Below are 26,202 nucleotides of genomic sequence, written 5' to 3'. Positions count from 1 at the left end.
ATGTGATCACTGTAATTTCTCATGCATTAAATGTGATGCATGAATTTGCACAAAATGGTACACTGTTATAAAGCCATTCAAATTTAACTAATGTAATTACTGCTCAGCAATACCAGGTAAGATTAAATTACATAAACTGTCTCATTCTGGTGGAAAGCCATTTAAATGTGATCAATGTAATTACTCTTGTATGCGGCTTAGTTATATGAAAAACACAAAATTTCTCATTCTGTTGTAAACCATGCAAGTGTACCTAATGTAGTAACGCATCTATAAAATCTGATTCGAAGAAAGAACACAATGACTCATTCTGATGTAAAGTTATTTCGAAGTTGTCAAAGTGTTATTTATATTGTGCACGTTTGGAATATATGAAACTACACAAAATGACTCATTGTGTTGAAACGCCAATTAGACGTGATCAATATAATACTCATTTAAATCTGGTTTCATAAAATTACAACAAAATGACTCATTCTGGTGAAAAGCTATTTAAATGTATTCATAGCGAACTGAAAAATTATAAAACGTTACTTTTAATATCAGTCGTCGATTCGTTCAATTGCGAATACGCGATACCAGTTTGTTTCAAAATTGTGTAATAATTTAATCACCAAATATAATTTATATTAAGTTAATCGAACGTTTTGACAATGCCCGTGTTTCCCGAGGATTAAATTCAGTTTACTAAAGTGGAATATTGTTTTGATTCCAGCCTGTTTTCACGTTGAAATGGAGGCCTTTGGAACAGATGATCAGAGCAGGATTACGCATTCGTATGGACTCGGGTGTCGACACGCCCGAGGACCCACTTCCTGGTCCATCTCGGACACAAAGGAGGTCAAGGGAGTGACCGGTGTGGAAGAAGAAGTAGGTGAGGTCGTTCGTGGTAGGCGAGGACATGCAAAGCGTACCTAGTGCTCGTGTGACTGAATCGTGGTCAACAGCAGAATAAACTCCAGCACCTGGACAGTTTACAGTAGTGTCGGGTTGGCTGGTGAAAAATATTTTAGTCTGTGGGACTATTCGCAAAAATAAAGGTCTTCAACTTGAGTCCAGTCTTTGAACGGAAGAGCGAGTTGGTTATCTGTATAAAAGGAGATATTAGGTATCTTACATTCTTGGAGAGATAAGCCCATAGTGAGGATATCATCTATCCATTTCAGCGACATGATGAATTTGGGCCTCAATTACAGAAATAAGTGTGTAACGAAGCCTGAGTCTGTTGTTACTACATTACTGTCCTCTGGTAACGATGTCTCGTCTTCTCAGGCTACGAGGCGTAATGTGATGCTGGATTTGCCTGTCAGATTATCTAAGCATACCTTACAGACGATTCCAGCAACGCACACCCGTCAAGAGTATGTAAGGAATGTGCCAAGGTGAAGAGAGGCGAGACTCGGTACACGTGTAAAGTTCCTCTGCACTATTAAACGGTTTTCTATTCTTCTTGAAAGTTTCATTTAAATATTCCCATAAATAACCCAATAAACTAAGAATACATTATTTACCATAAAAAAACCAATTTCACCCAAAGATGGGAATAAAGTCCGGGAATACGGCTAGATTTATAAAAATCTGCCGGGGCTGGAAGTGTTTTCGGAGGGAAAAGAATGAAAGAAAAAGATTATTTTTTTATATTTTATTCTTATCATAAAATCTGGCAATTCGATGAGCTCTTGCCAGAAGAATCTGCCAAAGAAACTGGCAGGCCACTATACACCATACATACAAATATATTTAATTAATTAATTCTTATTTGTAACATTATCAAACTATATTATAATTTATACATGGAAACGAATTAGACGGTAGCAAAATCTGTACCACCATACATACAAATATATTCAATTAATTAATTCTTATTAACATTATCAAACTATATTATTATAATTTATACATGGAAAACATTTAGATGGCAGCAAAATCTGTACCACCATACATACAAATATATTCAATTAATTAATTCTTATTAACATTAAAAAATAATATTATAATTTATACATGGAAACTTAGGTACATAATGGATTTAGACAGCAGCAAAATATTTGAAACCTCCTTGGCGGTGATCACGACGGAAGGAATAGGGGTGTCTAGCCATGCAGTAAAGGCTGGTTGTCGATCTCAATGATTTAATTAAAATAAAATATTGTATCTAGTGATTATCAAATGGTTTAAGTATTACACATTCTTTTATTTTAATTAAATCATTGGGATGTTTGCGATCCTCGGTCATCAGTCTCTGTAAAGAAAAATATTATTTATTAATTTTTTTTATTGAATATGAAGTTACTAATTCATATTGTTAGTGTTAAAAGAAAACAAAACACATTGTTATTGTTTCATCGAACGCTGTTCTGGTTTTTTTTTTATCAGTATTGCCATTCCATAATATGTTTTAAGCTTACTAGGTATTTTTAAATTACATATTTGATTATATTGGAAATCACATTCATCACACGCAAATGGGTTTTCTCCTGAATGTGTAAGTTCATATTATGAACTTACACATTAGAACTTTAAGTTCTTTCATTGAATAAGTTTATGTAATTTGATAATGTTTCTGATATTTCTTCGATATACCTTCTGTTGAAAATAATGTAATTACATTATTCTAGATACTGTAAACATCTCTAGTCTTTTGATGTTGGGAAATTGAAAAATCAAGAGTTACGTATTTTTATCAACATAATGAATAGCTAAAAATACAATGTTCTAAAAATCGGATGATCTTGATTTTTTTTCTAGCAAACGTATATAAGAATAGACATCTTATCCGTGGTAAGCTCAAAATACCTAAACTATCGACTTACCAACTTTTGGCAGCAACGTATTGAATACGTTTCAACTCATAAACTTACACATTCAGGAGAAAAACCAGTTGCGTGTGATGATTGTGATTTGAAATGTAATCAAATATGTCATTTAAAAACACCTTGTAGTCTTAAAATATGTTGAATGACAATTAATACTGGTGCACACCCTCACAAATGCGATTTGTGTTCATATAGATGCTCGCGAATTAAATTTTAAAAAGACACAATGACGCATTCTGAAGAAAATCTAATAAATGCAATGTATGTTCATATAGATTCTCGCGAATAATATGCGTACTTGCCAGACCGAGGATTAGAACCTGAGACCCTCGACGCAATAGGCCAACTCTTAAGCTGCGCCGGCATTTTTGGTGACGTGAAAAACCTTATAAATGCAATGTATGCTCATATAGATGCTCGCATTTTAGTCATCTTAAAAACAAACAAATGACCAATTCTGGTGAAAAACCTTTAAAATGCGATGTATATTCATATAAATGCGTGCGACTTAGTTGTCTTAAAACACATGAAATGAATATATAAATATATAGAACATACTCGTTAAAAATCTTATAAATGCAATGTATGTTCATTTGGATGCTCGCGACGGAGTAATCTTCAAACACATGTAAAGATACTTAATGGTGAATAACCTTTTAAATAAATTGACTACCTATACGAAGCCTCGGCACAACATTATCTTAAAGTTCATAAAACGAAACAGGAGAAAAACCATTTGCGTGTGATCTATTTCATTTTAAATGTAAACAAATATGTCATTTAAAAACTCATAAACGTGATGAATTTAAATATAAATGTAAACAGATATGTAGGTCGGTACGTTGTTTAAGAACTCATAAACTCACACATTCAGAAGAAAACCATTTGCGTGAAACAATTGTCGAAGCCGTCAGAGGCAATAACTTTTAAAAGTACCTACAAAACTTCATTTGATATCGATTCTGAAGAGCATAATATGAAGTTTTTGTCTAACACTTCTCTCCTAACATAATATTTACCAGAACTACAAGCATACATTGCACCATCTGGAGAAACAGAGAAAAAGAAAAAAATCATAATACCTATGCAAATATTATTAGGAAGAGTTAAGTGCCTGCAAGGTAACTCCTAAATACAAAATAAATATAAATGTCATTCCAATATTATCTTTTGAAGAAAATATCGTTGCATAAAAATATATTGCATTTTTCAAAAATTTGCATATCTAATTGTATTCTAATAACTTATTTATTTTTATTACGGATCATATTGTTAAAAAACAGTAGGTACCTAAGAATAATTATTAATTACTGCTTTTCCCGTATGCAACTGACATTGATCTATTCAAAATCATAAATAAAAAGATAAATGTTAAGAATGTTCAATGTTTTTGTAATTTCGACACTTTTGTGTAATCAAAATATCAATTTTAAGGTAGTCTATTATAAACCGACATATTTAGTGAGCATTACACCGTTTTGGCTATTTTGTTTAGACTCTTTTGAATGGATGTTCCAAACGGATGCGGTCGTTTTTGTTCGGGATATTTTCACGGGGTACTTAGTGAAAATGGAAAAATGCGAATTTTTCGCGTAATTTAAATGAAAAAACAATAAAAACTTCATGAAAAATTATGTAATTAAATTACTCAAAGGTGTGTAATTAAAAAATGTGGAAAAAAAATGTTTGGATTTAAAACTTGATGGCCGCTCAAAATCAAATTACTAGCTTAATATAAGAGATAAAAATTTAAAAAATCGTGTTTAAAGTTGACATAAATATACCTAATCAGATGCATTTAACAAAAGAAATTTAAGGCTAATTTATTGGTTCAAGTATCAAGTCACTAGAGACTAAACGTTTAGCTGGCACACCCAATTTGAAATTGGAATTTTTCTGTTATTATATGTGCACAAACGAAAAAAATCGTGCACAAACGTACACTAACGATGCACAAACAAATGCACCCAAAAAAAATATGGAGTTTTAACATTGGGTGATCCAGGTAAATGGACCTTGATGTCTGATCATTGTACTCACCCTGTGCTATGGAGAATGCGGCAGTTTCAAGAATTGATACATTTCACCTTGCCTTTCCCAGCATACTGAACAATCAAAACATAAAATTAGTTTACATGTCGCCTCGATAATAAATTCAACTAATCCATACAAATGTGAAAACATTTATTTGAACAAACGATAAAATTCTTCAAATACCAAAATTTATGGTTGTGGGGTAACGAAGATATGATCGCAGAATGGTTCTATTAACAATACATAAGTGTTTGAAATCACATATTTTACATAACTGTTACATTTTTGGTTGAAATTTATACAGAATAGCGTATGAGTATACAATACATAAAGTGTTTTAAATCAGATATCTTATTTATAACTTACATTTTTGGTTGAAATTTATATAAAATAGCGTATGAGTATCTTAACAATACATACAGTGTTTTAAATCACATATCTTTATTATAACTTACATTTTTGGTTGAAATTCATACACAGAATATAATGAAAACTAATGAATAGCTTAACAATACATATTAAGTGTTTGAAATCACATATTTTACATAACTGTTACATTTTTGGTTGAAATTTATACAGAATAGCGTATGAGTATACAATACATAAAGTGTTTTAAATCAGATATCTTATTTATAACTTACATTTTTGGTTGAAATTTATATAAAATAGCGTATGAGTATCTTAACAATACATACAGTGTTTTAAATCACATATCTTTATTATAACTTACATTTTTGGTTGAAATTCATACACAGAATATAATGAAAACTAATGAATAGCTTAACAATACATATTAGGTGTTTGAAATCACATATTTTACATAGCTGTTACATTTTTGGTTGAAATTTATACAGAATAGCGTATGAGTATACAATACATAAAGTGTTTTAAATCAGATATCTTATTTATAACTTACATTTTTGGTTGAAATTTATATAAAATAGCGTATGAGTATCTTAACAATACATACAGTGTTTTAAATCACATATCTTTATTATAACTTACATTTTTGGTTGAAATTCATACACAGAATATAATGAAAACTAATGAATAGCTTAACAATACATATTAAGTGTTTGAAATCACATATTTTACATAACTGTTACATTTTTGGTTGAAATTTATACAGAATAGCGTATGAGTATACAATACATAAAGTGTTTTAAATCAGATATCTTATTTATAACTTACATTTTTGGTTGAAATTTATATAAAATAGCGTATGAGTATCTTAACAATACATACAGTGTTTTAAATCACATATCTTTATTATAACTTACATTTTTGGTTGAAATTCATAAACAGAATATAATGAAAACTAATGAATAGCTTAACAATACATAAGTGTTTGAAATCACATATTTTACATAACTGTTACATTTTTGGTTGAAATTGATGGAAAAGGTTTGACGAATAACAATTGTTTTAATATTTACTAGGTACTTAACGGCCCTCGTGCACCATGTAGGTAAAAATGGAGGCTTTATCATATTTTCAGAGCATAATCCTGGAAATTCCTTAAAGCCGCGTTGACACGATCCAAGTTGACTTGGGCCGAGCACACTCGTACGAGACATCTTCATCCCAATTACTCCGATACAAGCTAGCTCGGATGAGTAGGACGCGGTCCGAGTAAATGAAGATGTATCGTACAAGTGTGCTCGGCCCAAGTCAACTTGGATCGTGTCAACGCGGCTTTAAGGAATTTCCAGGATTATGCTCTGAAAATATGATAAAGCCTCCATTTTTACCTACGTGGCGCACGAATGCCGTTAAGTACCTAGTAAATATTAAAACAATTGTTATTCGTCAAACCTTTTCCGTGTTAAGATACCATAAAATCCCCATTTTGACCTACGTGGGGTGGGGTATGTGGGCCCTTAAAAAGTGTCATCGAGTCCGATTTCCACTGTTTCATAATATCTAGCCAGTGAAGTGCTCGGCTGTGGCTCGTTCGATGACACAGTGAGGGTCCATTGAGTTCCAATACTCAGGGTCACCGTCAGCTTCTAATTCACTCTCGAACCGAGCAAATAACGTCGCAATCTCCAGTTTTAGTGTAGTCTGTGAACGACGTGGAAATTTTTTAAATGTTTGAGCGTAACTAAAAAAAAAACAGGTCCACGTCATCCATTTTTGGTTTTTTTTCATTTTTTTTAACAGATACTCTAAAACTTTTTCTGTTGGGTCTCCACGCTTTGGTCTTTTCCTCTTTTTCTGTGAATTCTCGTTTTGTTGAACCTCCTGATCACTCTGTTCAACCTCCTGGACAGAGACTTCCAATGCCTCGAAAGGCTCTACATTGGAATCTTGAGTTTTTAGAATATTGCTATGCGTACTTCGTCTGTTATTGACATCATCTAAAAATCGCATTTGTTCTGACCATGGCCAATTTTTATATTTTTTGTACGCTTGGCCTGAAACAGTTTCGGTTGTTATTTTATATTTATTGTAATTATCTCGTAGACTCTTCCACTTGGAACTCCAACCATTACCTGTAAAAATAATTTTGTTTCAGATTCCTCGCTACAGGAGATACATATAAAACAATCGGTCATTCATATCATATTGGATTTACAACGATTGGTGTAATAGTAAAAGAAGTAAGTCAAGCGATTTGGAAAGTATTACAACCAATTGTATCGGAAGTATTGACGGAAAACATGTGTATATAAAATGCCCACCGAACACTGGATCACTACATTTTTGCTATAAACAAAAATTCTCCATCGTGTTGCTTGCCGTGGTAGACCCAGAGTATAAATTTATTATGATTGATGTTGGTAGCTATGGAAAAGATAGTGACAGCACAATTTTCCAAAGGTCTTCTTTTTACGACAAGCTTATTAACAATCAATGTGACATTCCTGGGCCAAAACCATTACCAGGTAGAATACAACCAGTGCCTCACGTTTTTATTGGAGATGGAGGTTTCAAATTGGAAACATTTTTGATGAGACCTTTTGGAACGGATATAGCTATTCGTGATGAAAGAGTAAAAAACTATAATCACAGACTTAGTAGTGCAAGACGTATTAGTAGAGAGTACATTTGGTATTTTGGTTCAAAAATGGAGGGTATTTTTAAGGGCATTACTGTGTTAGTGTAAGTAGATACTGTGGTTGATATTGTCAAGGCTGCTTGTTGCTTGCACAACTACCTTAAAGAAAAAGGAGAACTTGATATAAATGAAGAAGAAGATATTTCATCTCACAACGGACAGGCCTTGACGTCTTTTCAACAAACAAATAGCAGGAGCAATTTTCAGCGTATGCAGTTAAGGAAGAGTTTATTTCGTATTTTAATCAGTAAACAGCTCTGTAGGTAAATAATACCGAGATATTGTTCATTTATGTATCTATAACCTACAAACAATAAAAGTGATAATAAAAACATATTTTTTTCACTTGCCATTCCCAGTGCCCATTTCTTTGGCGATTTTGAGCTTCGGCTTTCAATTGTCGATTTTTATAATTTACGTCACTTAAATCATATAATAATCTCCTCTCTCTCACTAAATGGATTATTTTTTCCGAAATTGCAACGGGAGGTACGGCGTTCTTTGTAATTCCGGGAATAGAACTCTAGAACGCTACCGTTCTAATTGACCGGCGCGGTCTGACCGCCGGATGTGTGCCAATACAGTATGAAGTCCATACAGTACAAAGAACGCTAAACTCCGATCGCGGAACGCAGACCGCCTGACCGCTCCCTGTCTGCTCAAGCACTTTTCCATTTTACCCGTTATTGATTTTTATGTCACGCTTTGTTAAGCTTCAATAGAGATAACGATGCGAAAAATTCAAAACAAAAACTGCACGCAAAATTTCCGTTATTAAACGATTTTTTCTCCAACTTTATTACGGCTACTAACAATTTGGGGTCTGTGACGTAAGATTGTAAGTGCTTACGTTTAGCAGTGTGACTGACTTTTTTAGTATTCGTTTCATAACACTCCAATTCCTTTTTAATGTCTTGATAGTCAATCTGTATTTCATCGTATGGCTCTTGTACTTTTAGGATCCTCTCTGTCAATCCGAGACTAGCGGAATATGTCATTGCAGTGGTTGCAGGAATCAACTAAAAGAACGTATTGCATTAACAACATAGGTATATCGGAGAATAATATTAAAAAAAATACACACCTTAAAGATATTATGTAAGAATTTCGACATACAGGGAGGATAGAATTTTGAGAAAGAAATGGTGTGTTGATAATTTATATCAGTTTGTTTATTTCAAGTAAATGTATATGGATCCTGAATATATAAATTCAGACGATTGCTTATATTCCCAATACGACATATTATCTGCTTCAGATTTATAAGTGTGCGTAAGACCTAAAGATAGCACTTCGACGGAATCTGGCTGCATTTATTCACTTGACTTAGGGGTTCATAATAAAAAAACAGTCTCTCATCTTTGTTTACAGATAATTCTAATCATTTTCAAACTTATTCACTGACGGCCTACATATTTTTTTAGCAGAAGACTAGTACCTCCTTGCTGAGTGCAAGTCACACTAACTATATTGTTATTTCATAGAAAATAGTGTAGATAATTGATTTACATTCTAAATGAGAGCAGTCGGGTTGAGGATTATTATGTTTGCTTTAGGGTTTTGTATCAACAGCCTACACTTTCTTAAAACCAACTTCCTGTAAATTAGTATACTACTTAGAAGTAGAGGGGTTGTGGGAATAACAATATGTTTTACATAGGTTTTTAAATAATGCATATTTGTCAAGGCACACTTTACTATCGGTTTTGGTATGGTATTCTAAAAGAGCGGTGTTCCTTATATACAGGCTGTCCCCATGCCTGTAATCCCCAAATTCCATATTCGGTACATGCGAAATTGAGATGAAAGTGCAGAATTTTGCATGGAAAGTGTAGACGTATGAAGCATATGTACCTAGCCATACGGTGGTTACACTGTCAAGCACAACCGATAGAAATGAATTAAATTTACATGTTTTTATTGAAAATTTTACTCAGACAATAATGCTTTCATACTTTAATAGGGAGAGATTTGTGATGAACAAAAGTTGGATGTAGGCATACATTCCTTTATCCGCACCTAATATCACTATTTTACCTTGTCTACTAGATGATATACTAGTTATGGTGATTTTTTTAATGAGTTATATTTAGATTTTTAGTTATATGCATCTACATTGAAGTCACCAGTAAAATTTGTAAGTTAATAATATAATATACTATGATAGTCTTATGTGTAAATCGTTAGATATACAATACATGCCTGTTTCATAATAATAAATTAACAGTATCACTTACGCCAAGACATTGACTTATTTTTGCATTCCTATTTAGAAACTGATCATTAAGAATCAAGTTGACGGAAAGAAGGTAACATAGGTAACATAGAGGTATTAAATTAAAAGAGAGGCCAAAAATCGGCTTTTTCATACAGCTGAATGAAGTAGGCCAACAATAGCCGATAACTTACGAAAAATAGCGACGCGATAAAAAAATTCAGTGCATCACAAAGGATTTACTTTGGTCATTTTACGTACCCATATAATATGTTAACATTAAAATTTTGCCACAAATTGATTACCAGCCCGCCACACCATACTTTTTCGCAATACTAGCCGGCTTCACCATACTTTCATATAACCTGCCGCCCCTAGATAGGTAACGACCGCATCTTTGGAGCATCAGAGAAATAGGAAACTAATAAATTTGCACTCACATTGTGTTCAATAAGCTAATCAAATACCAGTAAATCGTTTTTTAATGGATTAATAATAAATGGGCGAATACGTCAGTGTTTTTCGCCACAACTAATCGAATTCATTGCCCTATTGCGCATCTCATTTTTTTTTCTGTGTTGCCGTTATGATCGTATTTAAAATGAATAGCTTGTTATATACCTGATGTCTTGGGATGCATTCGGAATAAGAGCAAGTGGGTTGAGGGTTCACATGATTGCTTTGCTCGACATCCTCTTGAACAACCTCATTCTTTAAGTCAACCTGCTCGAAATCAGTCTCCAATTTCACAGTGGTAAGGTACTTTGAAGGGATCTGAAAAAATACATTGATTTTATTAATAAAAAGGATATTAATATCTTCTTACGCCGATAATAAACTTTGTTCCTGTTTAGTGATATCGTTGGCGTCATTAGATTATGTTAATTGTCTAGAGCAGTGGTCGACAAACCGCGGCTCTCTGGCCCTGTGTGTGGCTCTGAGACAAATGACTACGTACGGGCTAAAACAGTGAAAGATAGAATAGTTAAAATCTTTTCGAATATAACCAACCAACAAGCAAGTCAAATTTTAAATTGATTTTAGATTTATCAATAGCAGTTGACGAGTCTTGTGACATAAATGATAGCACAGTTTTCATTTTTGTACAATTTATTTCATCTACTAATTAATTCTACTCATTCTACTGATTTATTCAAAACCCACGTTCCAAATTAACCCTACATCTTAATAAATCGGTCTAATCATCACTGGCGACTCATAGTAATTATACATAATCGTTGAAAAAGTTTAATAATTTCCTTCCACGGATATTAAAACATTCCAATTGCATTTGCAAAATGAATACATTTGCACATCCGGTGAACGACGTCACAAGTGCTAGAAATCAAAATGAGATCATTGTCAGAAAACATACCTAATAGGTCTCCGCACCAGTGGGTTTATTCTATTCTATACTAATTATCGACCGCTAACGTGATTATCAAACTTGGGGTAGGTTTGTATGGAGGTATAAGCACTTATTGTTACAATTACAATAAGTTGGTTGTAATTATTGCAATAAGTGCTATAATTTAAAAGCAGCGAGAGAGGTGCAGTTGAAATATAATATAGCGAATGAATAAAACAATTTTAACTACATTAACCATTATTGTTATTAATAAATTTATTCCATTTAGTATGTCATAAATGAAGCTGTAATTAAATCCTAGTACCTACGACAATGACATAATTGAGGGTGTCTGACCAAAAAAAAAAATAATGCAATATTTTTTTGGACAAAATCTTTAAACATTATGAAATAGAAGGTATAAACAATAATAGATTCACTTAAAAATCTTAAAATTATGAAACCACGTGACTCAATCAAGTTCACAATTTTTAAATGCTTCTCCTGAACAAAAGTGTGTTTTGCACTTATGACGTTATTTCACCGGATGTGCTAATGAAAGATACACAAATGTCAACTAAATTTATAAAACAATGTATTGATTTAAAAATCAGTTAATCGACACTTCGTGAACAAAGAAAAACTAACCTCAAAAATGCATTTAAAAGCGTTGGCGTCATCTTGTTTCACAGCAGTATCGAAGTCAGGGCCGTTTGAATTATCCATAGGTGGATCAAACCATTGTCCTGTGTCCACATCAGAATCGCTGTCTTCTAGTTCACGTTTAACGTCCATCTTGTAGAAATATTCAAAAAAGGACAATAATAATTACTATGTATGACGTGCGACGAAGAGCACCCAAAGATAATATAGGTAAGCAAGGCATTGTGGTCAGTGTTGCTATATTTTATTACCTAAATAAAAGTGCGTTCCAGTGATGTTTCCAACGGTTTGGCCATATACGATATACGTACAAATTGTATGTAGAAAGTAGACCGACAACAGTTTGAGATTTGACGTTTGGTCCACCGTTCCTTTCAATTAAAGCATTCTCGGACCGTCAGAAATGGTTTGGTATGAAACGTCAAACCACTTCTGACGATCCATAGACTTATATGACGATATGTAAAAAGCCCAGACAGGAACCTAACTTAAAATTATACTTAGTATTTTTTTTATTATATTCCGTATCTGTCATTTTCTCGGCATGTTGCGTTACTTATGAACATTATAATATTTTATGGATTACAAAAAAATTTGATGATAAGCATACTTCGGCATTTATATATCATGTGATGTTCATATTAATGGTTTAGACATTTACACCATAACTTGAATTAGGTATATTGTATCTTAATAATCAATACTTACATATTATTATTATTCATGCAAACAAGAAACTGCGTTTGGTCTTATGATCCCAAAATTCCAGCCATATTTTCTATGCAGAGTTTGTTTTAATATCATTAGGTACTTAGAGTCTGTATTTTATAAACTGACGAACCTACACGTCACACGGAAAGCATTGTCCCATCGCGTTCAACTGTTGCATGTGTTCAATGGAAGGGAACGAGATGGATGCTGAAGCGGGGTGGAAACCGGCAAGCCAGCTTATAGAAGACAGAATCTACCTACCTTAATTATTATGTGAGACCAATGATTTATTTTAATTTTATTTATATTTTATAACGGAGATTTTAAACTACAAACTGTGTTAAATAAACCCGGAATGATCAGAATTTATATTACCTACCTACCTAACGAATTTTATCAATAATTATTATTGATTATGGTCACAATATCATTTCGTCATGAAAACAATCAAACATGTGGGCGATTATGAAAAGCTTTGGGCAAACGTAATTTTTATTTTAGTATTTATTTATTTAACAAAGACACGTTGAGCACATAACAAATTATTAATTCAAGATGTTCACAACATGACATTTAGAATAAAAATGACAAGTTAATAAACTAGAGAAAAACATTAATTGATAATTATATATTAGGTATATTATAATACTTAATTAATAAAAAAAAGTAATCAAAAAAATACAAATTAAACAATAAAATAGAGATTAAAAAACAAAACAAGTACATAATGCATCGCTAAAAATGTCAGGGAGTCAAACATCTCTAGGGAGTGCATTGACCAGCCGCACAGCCCTCGCTATCGGTGCCTAAAAAATTAAACCTTTGTCATATAAACCGTATGAATCAACTAAATGGCTACATAGTCGTGAAGCATTATTTATATTTTGTACATTTAAAACAAATTAATAAGTAGAACAGTTAAATTTGTGTTATTGTAGACGACGAGCTATATGCGGTTAGAATTTCATAAGTTGACATTTCAATAAACGTGTTGCTGTTTTAGAGAAAAATAAGTTTTTGAATTAATTTAAGTACTGGCAACAATAGTTAATTAGTCGTCAGAAAAGAGATCCCGTAGATATTCTGCCAAATGGTCCAAAATCCAAAAAAATCAAACCACCCGGTTTGGTTCTTTCGATTCAGTTTCAATGGTACGAACCTAGCAGTTTTGAATTGCATGGAAAGTTTATCAGTCAATGAATATGATGCTTTATATAGACGACTGTATTATTAAATTAATTTTAAGTAAGTACCTACTGGAAAAACTGATTAGTCGTCGCACACGCAACATCGTACAAAATCTATCAAATCGTTCAAATCCAACGGTCCGACTTCATTTGTTTGGTTTGATATGCTATAAAACATTTACAAAATACGTTCTACAATAGGTAATTATTATTAATAATTTACATAGAAAGCTAACCTCAAAAATGCACGTGGGATCGTCATCAGTATCTTGCTTTACATTAGTGTTGGCGTCTGGTTTGCTTGTATATATCACATTTGAGCAATAATTATGATCTTTTATATGAGATTCGAGATCAAATATTTCGCGTTTTACGTCCATTTTGCGTGTTTGAATAATTGAGAATAAGCTAACGATTATCGGGACAGAACACTATTATTTTGGCAGCCGTGAAATGACAATATGCCGCAGTGTTGCCATCCTTTTGTCACTGAATAATTTATAAAGTACGCGTTCCAAGAAAAAGAGCGCGTTGTCATTTATTAGCAATGACGTGATATAATATTATTATATTAATTGATATTTTGAGAAATACCGAGACCCTTTTTATTTAGATAACTCTCCCGACCAAAAATTTTTACCTACCGGTGAATTTAAAAAAATCCATGTTAAATAACAGCCAATAATTGCTTTAGTTACCTCTTTTGAATACTTTTTTTCTTTTAAGATAGATTTTATGTAGGAAGTAGGCAGATAATAATTATACTAGGTACCTATATAATTATTATTGTTATATTAAAATAAGATAAGTAGTAAAATGATCTCATATTTGACCAGATTTTTTATAATGTGCATTTTATTAATTTGCAATGATAATGTGGTGAATAGGTACCTACCTATTACCTTTTTCGGTTAAGTTTTATTACAATCATTAGCCCGTCACCCTAGAACAATAAGGTATCATCTGGCATTTTGGTCAATTTTGACTTTTTGGTACCAAAATTCTTATAATAATTTTGTCTTTAAAACTGTGTTACAAGATTTCAAAAAATCTTTATGGTTTATGACATAGCAGGGCATTTAAGTTCTATATCAGATGCACTGGTAATTTGTTTTGGAACAATATGGTTCGATTTAAAATTTGAAAGCAACTATGGACCATTTGCTATAAAAAAAATATTTTTGGAGCAATATGGTTTCATTTCCGTTCAGCTGTCAAACTAGTACGTTTCTCTCAAATATTCGCGCTTCGTTTTTCAACAATTTAATAAAAATAGCATAAAGATGAGCAATAATTTAAGTGAAAGGGGTATTGTGGACATTTAAGAGGATAATAATACTACGAATATACCTCACCAACCTACAATATCGTTGCTTTAAATACAAGGTAAGTTTGAGGTTATGTATTATTTTTGTTATTCATGTTTTGCAATTAATTATTCTATTTTGTTTCAAATTTAATATAAGTAATTCTATTATCTATTTATTTTATTTTCAGCAACAATCTCAATTTATTGGATAATATAAACGATCTTCAAGTTATAAGTACTGTCTGATGATATTACAATTGATGAGGATTTTGGGTACCTACTTATGTTTCTTTTCAAATGAGTACTTACTTAATTTATTTGCTGTTCTTTCATATTTTGTAAATTTGACATTACATCTGAATAAATTGTTTCTAGAATATGTCATAATTTCATATATATATTCTCCTTTTTATTATTCAGGTATGTGGAAGTACTTGGAGAAGTTGCAGAGTATGTTGTTTGCGAAGAAAACATAGATGTTGGCGATGATATTGACTAAATAATAATAGTTGCAATAGCTCTTATCATAAACTATTTAATTATTACTTTATGAATCACTGCAGTGACAATACAATGATATCTTTATTAAGTTTCATTTAAAAATTGAGTAATTTGAGAGGTTTCGTAATAATAGTTTTGTGAAACTATTTTTTTATGCCAGTCTTTTATCATAAAAAGTTTTTTTTTCAGAGCTGTGAAGTGATGTGAGTACACTGGAGCGTTCATCATGGATCATATGGATTCTAACAACAAAAACCTTGAAAGTGAAGATACTTTCATGTCATTTTATAATATTTTATAATATATTTAATATTGTTCTAAATCTCAGTATTATGGAACATTTTTTTTTACCACGTCCTGTCATTTTTCATAAACTATGTTTAATTTAATGTTGTTCTAATAAAGAATTATTCGAAAAATGTATTTTTATTCAATTTTAAACACAATAATTAAGCCCTGTAGCAAAATATTTTCACAACATCAAGGTTTAAAAATCAGATAGAACTTTGTTGCTCTGATTTTTTTTCGATTTTCAGAGCAATTAAGTTCCATCACAAAATTTTAATGTCTGGATTAGATAATATCAGATATATTTAGTATACAATGCTTTGAAAATACAAACATAATGCAATAATAATAGTATTGTTAATATCTACCAATTTTCATTGCATATAGTTAAGATTTTATTCATATTCAAAACTTTGGAGCTCGATATCTCAGTTTGGTATAAATGCCAGATGATACCTTGTTGTTCTAGGGTGACGACTGCCATCTCATCTCAGTCAAAACTGACTTTCTCTCGATCTCGCTCTAAATTTTAACACAGCGAAGAGATGTGCTGTTAAAATATAGCACTTATTGTAACAAATACACCCTACGTATTGTAATTGTTACAATAAGTGCTAATAGTTTGACACAAACCTACCCTAGTTGGCCGAAACCAGCCTATAACTTCTACGGCACTTCGTGCGAGTAAGCTTCTAAGATTCTTCATGCGACAATTCAAATTATTGAGTACGCTCTACATCTCATTAGTGCGTTCCAATCTTTAATATGGTGGCCTTATGAGGTTTCATATAAGCTTATTTTAGAATGCGTCCAGAAGAAATTTCTTCCATGTCTATATTTTAAGACATTTAACTATTTTCCTGTCGATAATTCGCCAAATGATTACTTTCCGACTGCCTTTCTACAAGGCATGCATGCTTTTCAGTCTCTTGAATCTCGTCGGTCTCTTCTGCTCTTGAAACACTTTTACCTGTTATTGCGAGGGATTGTTTCCAATCCTGGTCCCCTAATGAATTTTAATTTACATGCGCCTGTCATTACTACGTGGTCGCAGCCATGATTTATTCTGGATCGGAACCGTTTCCTCGTATCAAGCCCATCAGGCTCCGTTAGCGAGGATGCAAGATTAGTAAATGCGCCCCCTAAAGACATAGACATTTTCAATTATGTACTTTGCATTTTGTTTTTGAAACTTTATTTTTCTGTATTAAATTGTACTTAAGTATTTTTTGATTATTTTTTCTTTATTATTATCATTATTGTTGTTATATATATATTTTTCTATATTCTCTTCTTTCTTATGAGGGTAATATTTGGCTTACCTATAATGTCGATCTCATGTGTACATACGTCTTGAATTTAGATTTGTTATGTCCACAATGTTTTGTATTCTTAAATAAATAAATAAATTATTAATTATGAATGTATATTATAAGAAATTGAAGGAATTCTAATCATTTGTAGTCACTGTAATGTTACAGTTTATTATTTTCTTAGCTCATTCCATTTACCTACATAATTGTTATTTCTTATTCTATTTAGCATTCAAACCTAATCTTATCACTTTTGGAGCAACCTTTTAATCGCCTTTATATTATAACAATATTGTATTACAATATTAATAATACCTACTTTATTTGTTCATTCAATAACATTGAATGTGGTATTATATTATACAGTGAACTTAGGAAAGCAAAACCACGTATGGGTTTTTAGGTGACACCGACATTCGACATTTTCTGTGCGATGATCAACGAAGACATATCATTATGGCGGCCATTTCGCGACCCGAAAGCTACAGGGTTCTAAGTGAATAACTGCAGCAAAAAAGTTATGGGCTGTTGAAGTTTTGAATGCTTGTATTTTGTTAATTGTGAATGTTTTCAATTATTTTTTTGATTGAATATATCAATGATGGTACTGCTATGTTGTAACTATTAATAAAACTACGTTAAAACTGGTTTTTAAGGGTTAATTTTATACATCATAAATTCAGTTAGAACTTTGTCCACCTGAAACTCAAACAAATCGCCTTTACTACAAGGTTCTAACTGAAATTTGTATGGCAATCCTAGTGATCCAGAACACATAGTTTCACTTTTCATGTTAAAATGAATAAAATTTTTGAATGTTATCTAATATAATATTTTTTCCGGAGAAAATGTATGGAAATTGTTGGGAAAATGAGACATTCGGAAAAACTTAAATATTTATTTGTAATTTTTGTTTAATACCATTTTAAAATGAAAATTATGTTGAAAATAAAATTTAATAAAAATACAAAACTATTGTTGATGCAACAAGCCCAATGTTTATTGTTCAATTTCAACTGGCTTGTTGTCTTCACATCAGATACATTTATTGTAATTGTGTATACAAGATTGTTGTTACCAATGGCTGAGGGAATGTTGTGTAAAAATTCTTCTATTAAATTATTCGCCTCAGTTTTAGAATAAACTTCAAGCCAGCAAGAGGCATATCTTTCAGATCCATCATAACATCATAACATCATAATGATATTGTATAATTAATATACTAAATCTCTATAGTGTGGGAAGTCTCAGGAATAGGGATTTTAGAATACAAGATAACCTTTTTTTCACCTCATCTACTGAGATTTAAAACATCTCAAACATTTATATCACTTCCAGGAAGACTTTTAAACCTAAAACATTAAATCAATGAATGAAATAGCCTTAAAATACTCTCAATATATATTTTTTAAATAACGATAATATAATTAAGCCTTAATTATGTTTCATAATATTATAATTCATCTATTAGTGAGTTCACAATTTACTGTTGATATCAAATATCACGAAACATTTTTTGAGGTTATGTATCTCAAAGTTATAGTAGTTTCTTTAAATACTCGTGGTTTCTGGTTAAATATACTGCATGAAGTCCTAATAATAAATTTAAAATACAAAACAACAAGATTTTACTCTTCATATTGCAATTAAAACCATTTTAACAACTTTAAATGTATTCACAACCATGAAATGTCAAAGCACATAGAACTTTGTAGAACGACGGATCTTTTTAGATTATGGTAGAACTCTGTAGTACCACAGTTATTCTGTAAAGTGCACATAGAACTCGGTAGTATTGGGGTTTAATGAAAAAATATAAGAAATATCAACCTCATATTGATATAGTATGTAGATAATGTGACTTGGAAGACTGCCTCATTATTACTTTAGTTTGGCCAAAAATCGACACTTAGAACCTTGTAGTTCTCGGGTCGCGATTTCTACTACTGCAGAACGCGACAAGCGTTCATTCAAGAATTTGAATTACGTTTCTTAATAGCCAAATATTTTATATTTTATGTATTTACGTGTTAATTGCATATTATGTACGCAAACATACTGGAAAATGATGACCAAATAGTATTAAGAAGCATGGCTAACCATTTGAAACGATCAATTATCTTTAAAAAGGCTGTAAATTGCAAACTTTCTAAAATATAGACAACATCTAAAGCATGGCATCGTACGATATTTTTAGGATGGCGTTATGTTCAACAATGTTTTTTTGTTTTGTTATTTCAAGTATCCTGATGTTGTGGATGAGAAATTAAAAGTAAATGGTATTTCACCAGAATGTGTCAATTTTTATTTTAGTGATTTCAAGGCACCGTATTGTGTACAGAAGTATAAGCTATTATTAAAAATTAAAATATTGTTTCATAGTAATATGTTGTATACATTAGTAATTACATTGGACAACATAACAAGTAATTTCTCCAGAATGCGACATTTCAGGAATTGTACACACTAGTAATCTCATAGATTAAATTATTATTATTGCTTTTCAACAGAATGAGTCATTTTAAGCGATCTAAGTGTATCAGATCGTGCACATGAGTAATTTTATTGTCAAATAAAATAGCTTTTCACCCCAATGGGACATCTTGTGTAATTTCAACTTATGATTTGAAATAAAGGAGTAATTATTGCTTGCTCACACTTAAATGGATTTTCACCAAAATGTCGCATTTTATGTTATTTCAACTTACTAGATGTTCTACAAGAGTAATCACATTGGTCATATTTAAATGGCTTATTACCATTATGAGTTATTTTGTGTATTTTCATCGCACCGGATGTGCTCCAACAGTAATTACAATGAATTGTTTACACATTTAAATGGATTTTCACCGGAATGTCTCTCTTTATGTTACTTCAACTCACTAGATGTTCTACAAGAGTAATTAAATGGCTTTTCGCCAGAATGTCTCATTTTGTGAGTTTTCATCTTGCTGGATGTATTACAAGAGTAATCACATTGATCACATTCAAATGGTTTTTCTCCAGAATGAGTCATTTTGTGTTTTTTCATATCATTAGACCTTATACAACAATAATTACACTGGTCACATTTAAATGGCTTTTCACCAAAATGAGTCATTTTGTGTTTTTTCATATCAACAGAATTGATACAAGAGTAATAACACTGGTCACATTTAAATGGCTTACCACCAGTATGAGTGAATTTATGTATTTTCATCGCACCGGATGTTCTACAAGAGTAATCACAACGGTCACAATTAAATGGCTTTTCACCAGAATGGGCCATTTCGTGCGTTTTCATCCTGCTGGCTATATTACAAGAGTAATCACATTGATCACATTTAAATGGTTTTTCTCCAGAATGAGTCATTTTGTGTAATTTCAACTTATTAGAAGTTTTACAAGAGTAAACACAATGGTTACATTTAAATGGCTTATCACCAGAATGTGACATTTTGTGTATTTTCATCGAACCTAATTGTATACAAGAGTAATCACACTGGTCGCAAATAAAAGGTTTTTCACCAGAATGAGTCATTTTGTGTATTTTTATATTACTAGAACGTAAACAAGAGTAATTACAGTGGTCACATTTAAATGGCTTTTCACCAGAATGGGTCATTTCGTGCGTTTTCATCTTGTTTGATATAATACATGTGTAATCACATTTATAACATTTACATGGTTTTTCTCCAGAATGAATCATTTTTTGTAATTTCATCACACCGGATTGTTTACAAGAGTACTGTAACTGGTCACAATTAAAAGGTTTTTTACCAGAATGAGTCATTTTGTGTACTTTCATCGCACTGGATGATCTACAACAGTAATCACAATGATCACATTTAAGTGGATTTTCACCAGAATGAACCAATTTGTGTGATTTCATACTACTGGATCGTATGCATGAGTATTCACATTGGTCACATTTCAATGGTTTTTCTCCAGAATGAGACATTTTGTGTTTTTTCATATCATTAGATCTTATACAACAGTAATTACACTGGTCACATTTAAATGGCTTTTCATCAGAATGAGTCATTTTGTGGTTTTTCATATCACCAGAACGTATACAAGAGTAATTACACTGGTCACATTGAAATGGCTTTTCACCAGAATGGGTCATTTGGTGCGTTTTCAGCTTGTTAGATATAATACATGAGTAATCACATTGATAACATTTAAATGGTTTTTCGCCAGAATGAGTCATTTTGTGTAATTTCATCGCACTGGATTGTATACAAGAGTAATGACATTGGTCACAGTTAAAAGGTTTTTCACCAGAATGAGTCATTTTGTGTACTTTCATCGCACTGGATGATCTACAACAGTAATCACAATGATCACATTTAAGTGGTTTTTCACCAGAATGAATCAATTTGTGTAATTTCATACTACTGGATCGTATGCATGAGTATTCACATTGGTCACATTTAAATGGCTTTTCACTGGAATGATTCGTTATATTCAGATTTTTGAAATCAGATCGAATGCCCTTGTCATTCTCCGTTTTATTTTCTATTGATTTTTTATGAAACGCTTTATGAAGCTTCAATAGAGATAACGATGCAAAAAAATCAAAACAAAAACTGCACGCAAAATTTTCGTTATTGAACGATTTTTTTTCTAACTTTATTTCGGCCACCAAAAATTTGGGATCTGTGGCGTGGGATGATATTTGCTTACGTTTAGCAGTACGACTAACTATATTAGTAATCATTTCATATACGCCCAATTCTTTTTTAATGTCTTGATAGTCAATCTGTATTTCATCGTATGGCTCCTGTACTTCTAAGATCCTCTCTGACAATCCGAGATTAGCGGAATATGTCACGGCAGTGGCTGCAGAAATCAACTAAAAGAATGTGAAGTATCGCATTAACTTAAAGGCACATGACATTGTTATAACAGAGAATAATATTAAAAAAAAAATCACACAACTTAAAAATAAGTAGGAATCTTGACACACAGGGATGTATCCGTAAGACCTAAAGATAGCACTTATGCGGAATCGGGCTGCATATTGTATTCACTCGACTTTATGGGGTTTTATAATAAAACATCACTCTCCCATCTTTGTTTGTCAAAGAATCCTTATCCTAGGTAAACATATTCGCGCTGACGATAAACATATTTATTAGTACCTACCTAGCAGACTAGCACTTTTTGTTAAGTGCAAGTCAAACTTGCTAGGCATATTATTTAAAATTTATAAAATATTGGGAAGTTAATTAGTTTACTGTTGTGCATTCTAAATAAGAGCAGCCGGGCTGAGGATTCTATGTTTGCTTTAGGGTTTTGTATCAGTGACATACTCTTTGTTAAAACCAATTTCATAAAAATTGTATCCGATCTAGCAATGGGTATAATGTTAAAACGGTTTCGGGAAAAAACAATGAGTTTTAGAATTAAAAAAAAAAATTGAGGCACATTCTACTATAGGATTAGGTATGATATACCCAAAGAGCGGTGTTCTTTTGTTACAGGCTGTTCCCAAGCCTGTAGTGAACAAATTCCATATTACCAGCGAGTTTGAGGGGAAAGTGAAGACCTATGAAGCAAATGTACTTAGCCACACGGTGGATACACAGTCAAGGACACTCGAAAGAAATGAATTAGTTTTTAATGAAAATAATATTCAGCTTCTATTGTTTTCATTCTTCAATAGTTCAAGATCTGCGTGATAAATAACAGTTGGACAGAGGCACGCATTTGTTATCTCGCACCCAATATCACCATGTTGTGTGACTATGTAGTGACGAATTGTTTAAAATGCGTTATATTTTCACTTTTTAGTTATACGCATCTACTTTAAAAACCTACCCGTAAATACATAGGTATATACGATTAATTAAGATTGCTTTAAATGAAAAGATTAGATTATATACTTGATTTTCTGGATTGCATTCAGAATAAGAGCAACTAGGTTGAGGGTTATCATCATTGCTTTGGTGTACATTCTCTTGATGAACAATCTCATTTTTCGAGTCAATCCGCTCGTATATCAGAACGTACATGAATTGTTCTAGTTTCTTAGAATATTGTGAACCTACCTCATCTACTGGTTTGCATGCCGAATAAGAGCAACCAGGTTTTGGATCCTCATGAATGCTTTGGCTTATAGTGTCTTCAACATATTCCTCTTTAAAATCAACTCCCTGCAAATTAATATCAGATCGTTAAGTGACTTTCCGAAATAACAATAATTTATAACTACATTTAAAAATAAAACATAATAAACAAATAAAATCGGTTATTCTATAAGGGTGCATCCTACTATCGGTATTGGCAAATCTGGTAGGAGATTGTTCTAGAACGGACATCACGTGCGGGCCTTTATTTCGCCTACAGTCACCCCATGAAGGAATATGCAAAAGTGAAAGTAGGTAGCTTAGTTACAAAAAAGGGTAACAACTAAGGGGTTGGTAGGTCCATTGTACATGGGATTAATAATGGTAAAAACCATGGCAGTTAAAAATCATACCACACAAAACATTTATGTAGGTACTGAGACATTTAACGGTGGTTAAGGTGTTCGTTTTGGTTTTGGTTTTATTAATAAAACATCATCTTTCATTTATTTACGTTGTAGAACCAAGACAGTTAGATAAATCAATGGGATGTACTTACTACGGTTGGACTTGAGCAGTTAGATTATTTATATAACGCGAATGTTTCATTTTGAAGAGAAAATAAATTACTATTTTATATGAAATTAAAAAATAATGACGACATAATTATCCATACGTATTTTCTTTTCATTATTATGTTTACCCATCTATGCGCAAACGGAAACGTTGAAAGTCATGCATAAATGTTGAATCGCATTCTATAAAAAATAGCAGATAAGTCGTTTTCAAGAATAATCATTACGTTTAATGTGAATATAGAATTTCATAGGTCGGTCCTTTAGTTCAGGCAATTAAAAATGATAATATTCAATCAACAAACCTTATGAAATTATTTATCGGCAGTAATTCAAACATAATAAAAGCTTGTTATTTTGCCTCAAGCATAATCTCTAAAAATGGAAAACCGTTCAGTGATGGAGAATCTAATATGAACGAGGAGTGTTTTAAATGCATCAACGATCTCTTTGATAAGTTAGAAAAAAGAGAAAAAATATTCAAAGAATAAAAGATATGCCTTCGGCTATAAATACAGTGAAAGATAGAATATCAAGAACTCAATTGTAATTTTTAAATAGAATTCTTAAAAACTATACTTTAGAAAACCTTTAAAAACTTTTATTTTCGACATGAAAAACAGATTGGCACGTCAGATCAAAAAATATTATTTGGGAAATTTTGGCAGGCGTACGTAAAACGGTTCGCTATCCCTGGCCTATAATATCATGAGTCTGGCAAATACAAAAATATTGTTTTTCAATTTATGGTTGGTTCGAATCTTTGTAAGTTCATTACATGACTATAATATCATTCCTCCCCTTACACGAGCAGTGTTTAAAATAAAAGTACCTACCCGATTCACTCGCTCCGAATAAGAACAACCCTGTTGCTGATCTTCATAATTTAATGGGGGAGTTATGTCTTCAATAGACTGAGTCTTGATGTCAAATAGCTGAGTATCTGACTTCAATGTTATTATGCTCGGATCTGAAACAATATTCTGAAAAACAAAATATTATGTGAAAAAATCAAGAATATTTTTAAGAAGACCGACAATACGTGTGAAGCTAGACCACACACTGGAGGGGTCTCACCTCGTAGAGCTCTCACAGACGGGATTCCTGTGTCGAGCCACCAAAGAATCCAGCCACTCTACACTGCAGTGGCTATAGCAGCCACTGAATTCATATCGCACCATCGCAACTAAACCGCCACAAATGCAAAATTATGTGATTTGAGTTAATTATTACGTTTAACCGCTTCACCGCGGAACATTTAATTACTATTTAATTACCACGTTTAAATAACATGCTAATTATATCGAATGGCCACCAAATAATGATACAACAGCTGTGCTGTCAGCGCTTTAAAGATTAATAATCTAGCATTCATAGTAGGGGAAATGTGTTCAAAATGTCATAGTGGGGAAAAATAAACTTTTGCTCTACTGGCGTAATGGTGCAGTCTAACAAGATGCAACTAGCTCAGGAACAATGCATGACTTTTCTTTTAAATATTCAGCCATATTGAGTTCACTCAAAACAGCCGTACAAGAAGATCATACAGTGGAAAGATTTGTGAACCAAACGAATATTTTTGCAGCTTGTCGACAAAAGGTAATATTACATGTATTTTATATAATTAAATGTATATATATATATATATATATATATAAACCAGCTTAAGTAGCCGTTATTAGTGTTCATGTACGATGTAAATTTATCATAATTACTGAAGTGTAAACTGCATTTTTTTAATGAATTTACCAAATTCATTTGATTGGGATAAAATGGCATACATTATGGTAGGCTAAAACGGCATATTATGTGATTTATGATTTTATTGTTTCTGAAAGATTATGTTCCGAAATTACCTATGTAAAACTCTGTTAGAGACATGGGATACAATGAAAATGAATCAGGCAGTTTTAGCTGTGAAAATGGAATGGAAGCAAACAACTTTAAGAAGGCATTTTTTAAATAGAAATAAAACAATAAAAACGGAGATAAACATCTTGGAAGATTTATGACTATTTTTCTAGTGAAAATTGAACGTCAAAATATGAAATTTTTATTTGATAATATATTATTTTTTTCTATTTTTGACAAATATTTATGTCGTATGCCATTTTGTACACCCGGAGGG

The 26,202-nt window shown here is 32.0% G+C and overlaps 2 protein-coding genes and 1 long non-coding RNA gene across 6 annotated transcripts in view; 1 reads left to right on the top strand and 2 right to left on the bottom strand.

Annotated features, from left to right (window-relative positions):
* Positions 1 to 26,202, bottom strand: part of LOC147076097 (uncharacterized) — an 833,775-nt gene that overhangs the window by 739,642 nt on the left and 67,931 nt on the right. The window lies entirely within an intron of this gene.
* On the bottom strand, positions 6,678 to 14,496 carry LOC147076102 (uncharacterized). Of its 2 annotated transcripts, none has more exons than XM_085941635.1 (5): positions 14,272 to 14,496; positions 12,123 to 12,269; positions 10,748 to 10,900; positions 8,762 to 8,930; positions 6,678 to 7,345 (listed from the first exon to the last, which is right to left on the bottom strand). In XM_085941635.1, exons 1-5 carry the CDS (start codon positions 14,413 to 14,415, stop codon positions 6,774 to 6,776), a joined length of 1,185 nt encoding a protein of 394 aa, XP_085797761.1. In that variant the 5' UTR covers positions 14,416 to 14,496; the 3' UTR covers positions 6,678 to 6,773. The 2 variants fall into 2 exon arrangements, 1 of the variants encoding a protein (XP_085797761.1); XR_015069864.1 differs by having other exon boundaries at positions 7,009 to 7,345; positions 8,262 to 8,930; positions 14,272 to 14,490.
* On the top strand, positions 15,113 to 16,259 carry LOC147076101 (uncharacterized). Of its 2 annotated transcripts, none has more exons than XR_015069763.1 (3): positions 15,113 to 15,421; positions 15,533 to 15,617; positions 15,765 to 16,259. It is a non-coding gene; the product is annotated as an uncharacterized LOC147076101 (long non-coding RNA). The 2 variants fall into 2 exon arrangements; XR_015069762.1 differs by having other exon boundaries at positions 16,035 to 16,198.

Source organism: Rhyacophila brunnea, unplaced genomic scaffold, assembly GCF_057557595.1.
Source record: "Rhyacophila brunnea isolate RB1 unplaced genomic scaffold, BYU_Rbru_1.0 scaffold_13, whole genome shotgun sequence".
NCBI classification, from domain to species: domain Eukaryota; kingdom Metazoa; phylum Arthropoda; class Insecta; order Trichoptera; family Rhyacophilidae; genus Rhyacophila; species Rhyacophila brunnea.
Note: the sequence above shows the minus strand (reverse complement) of the source record. Positions and strands in the feature narration are given on the sequence as shown.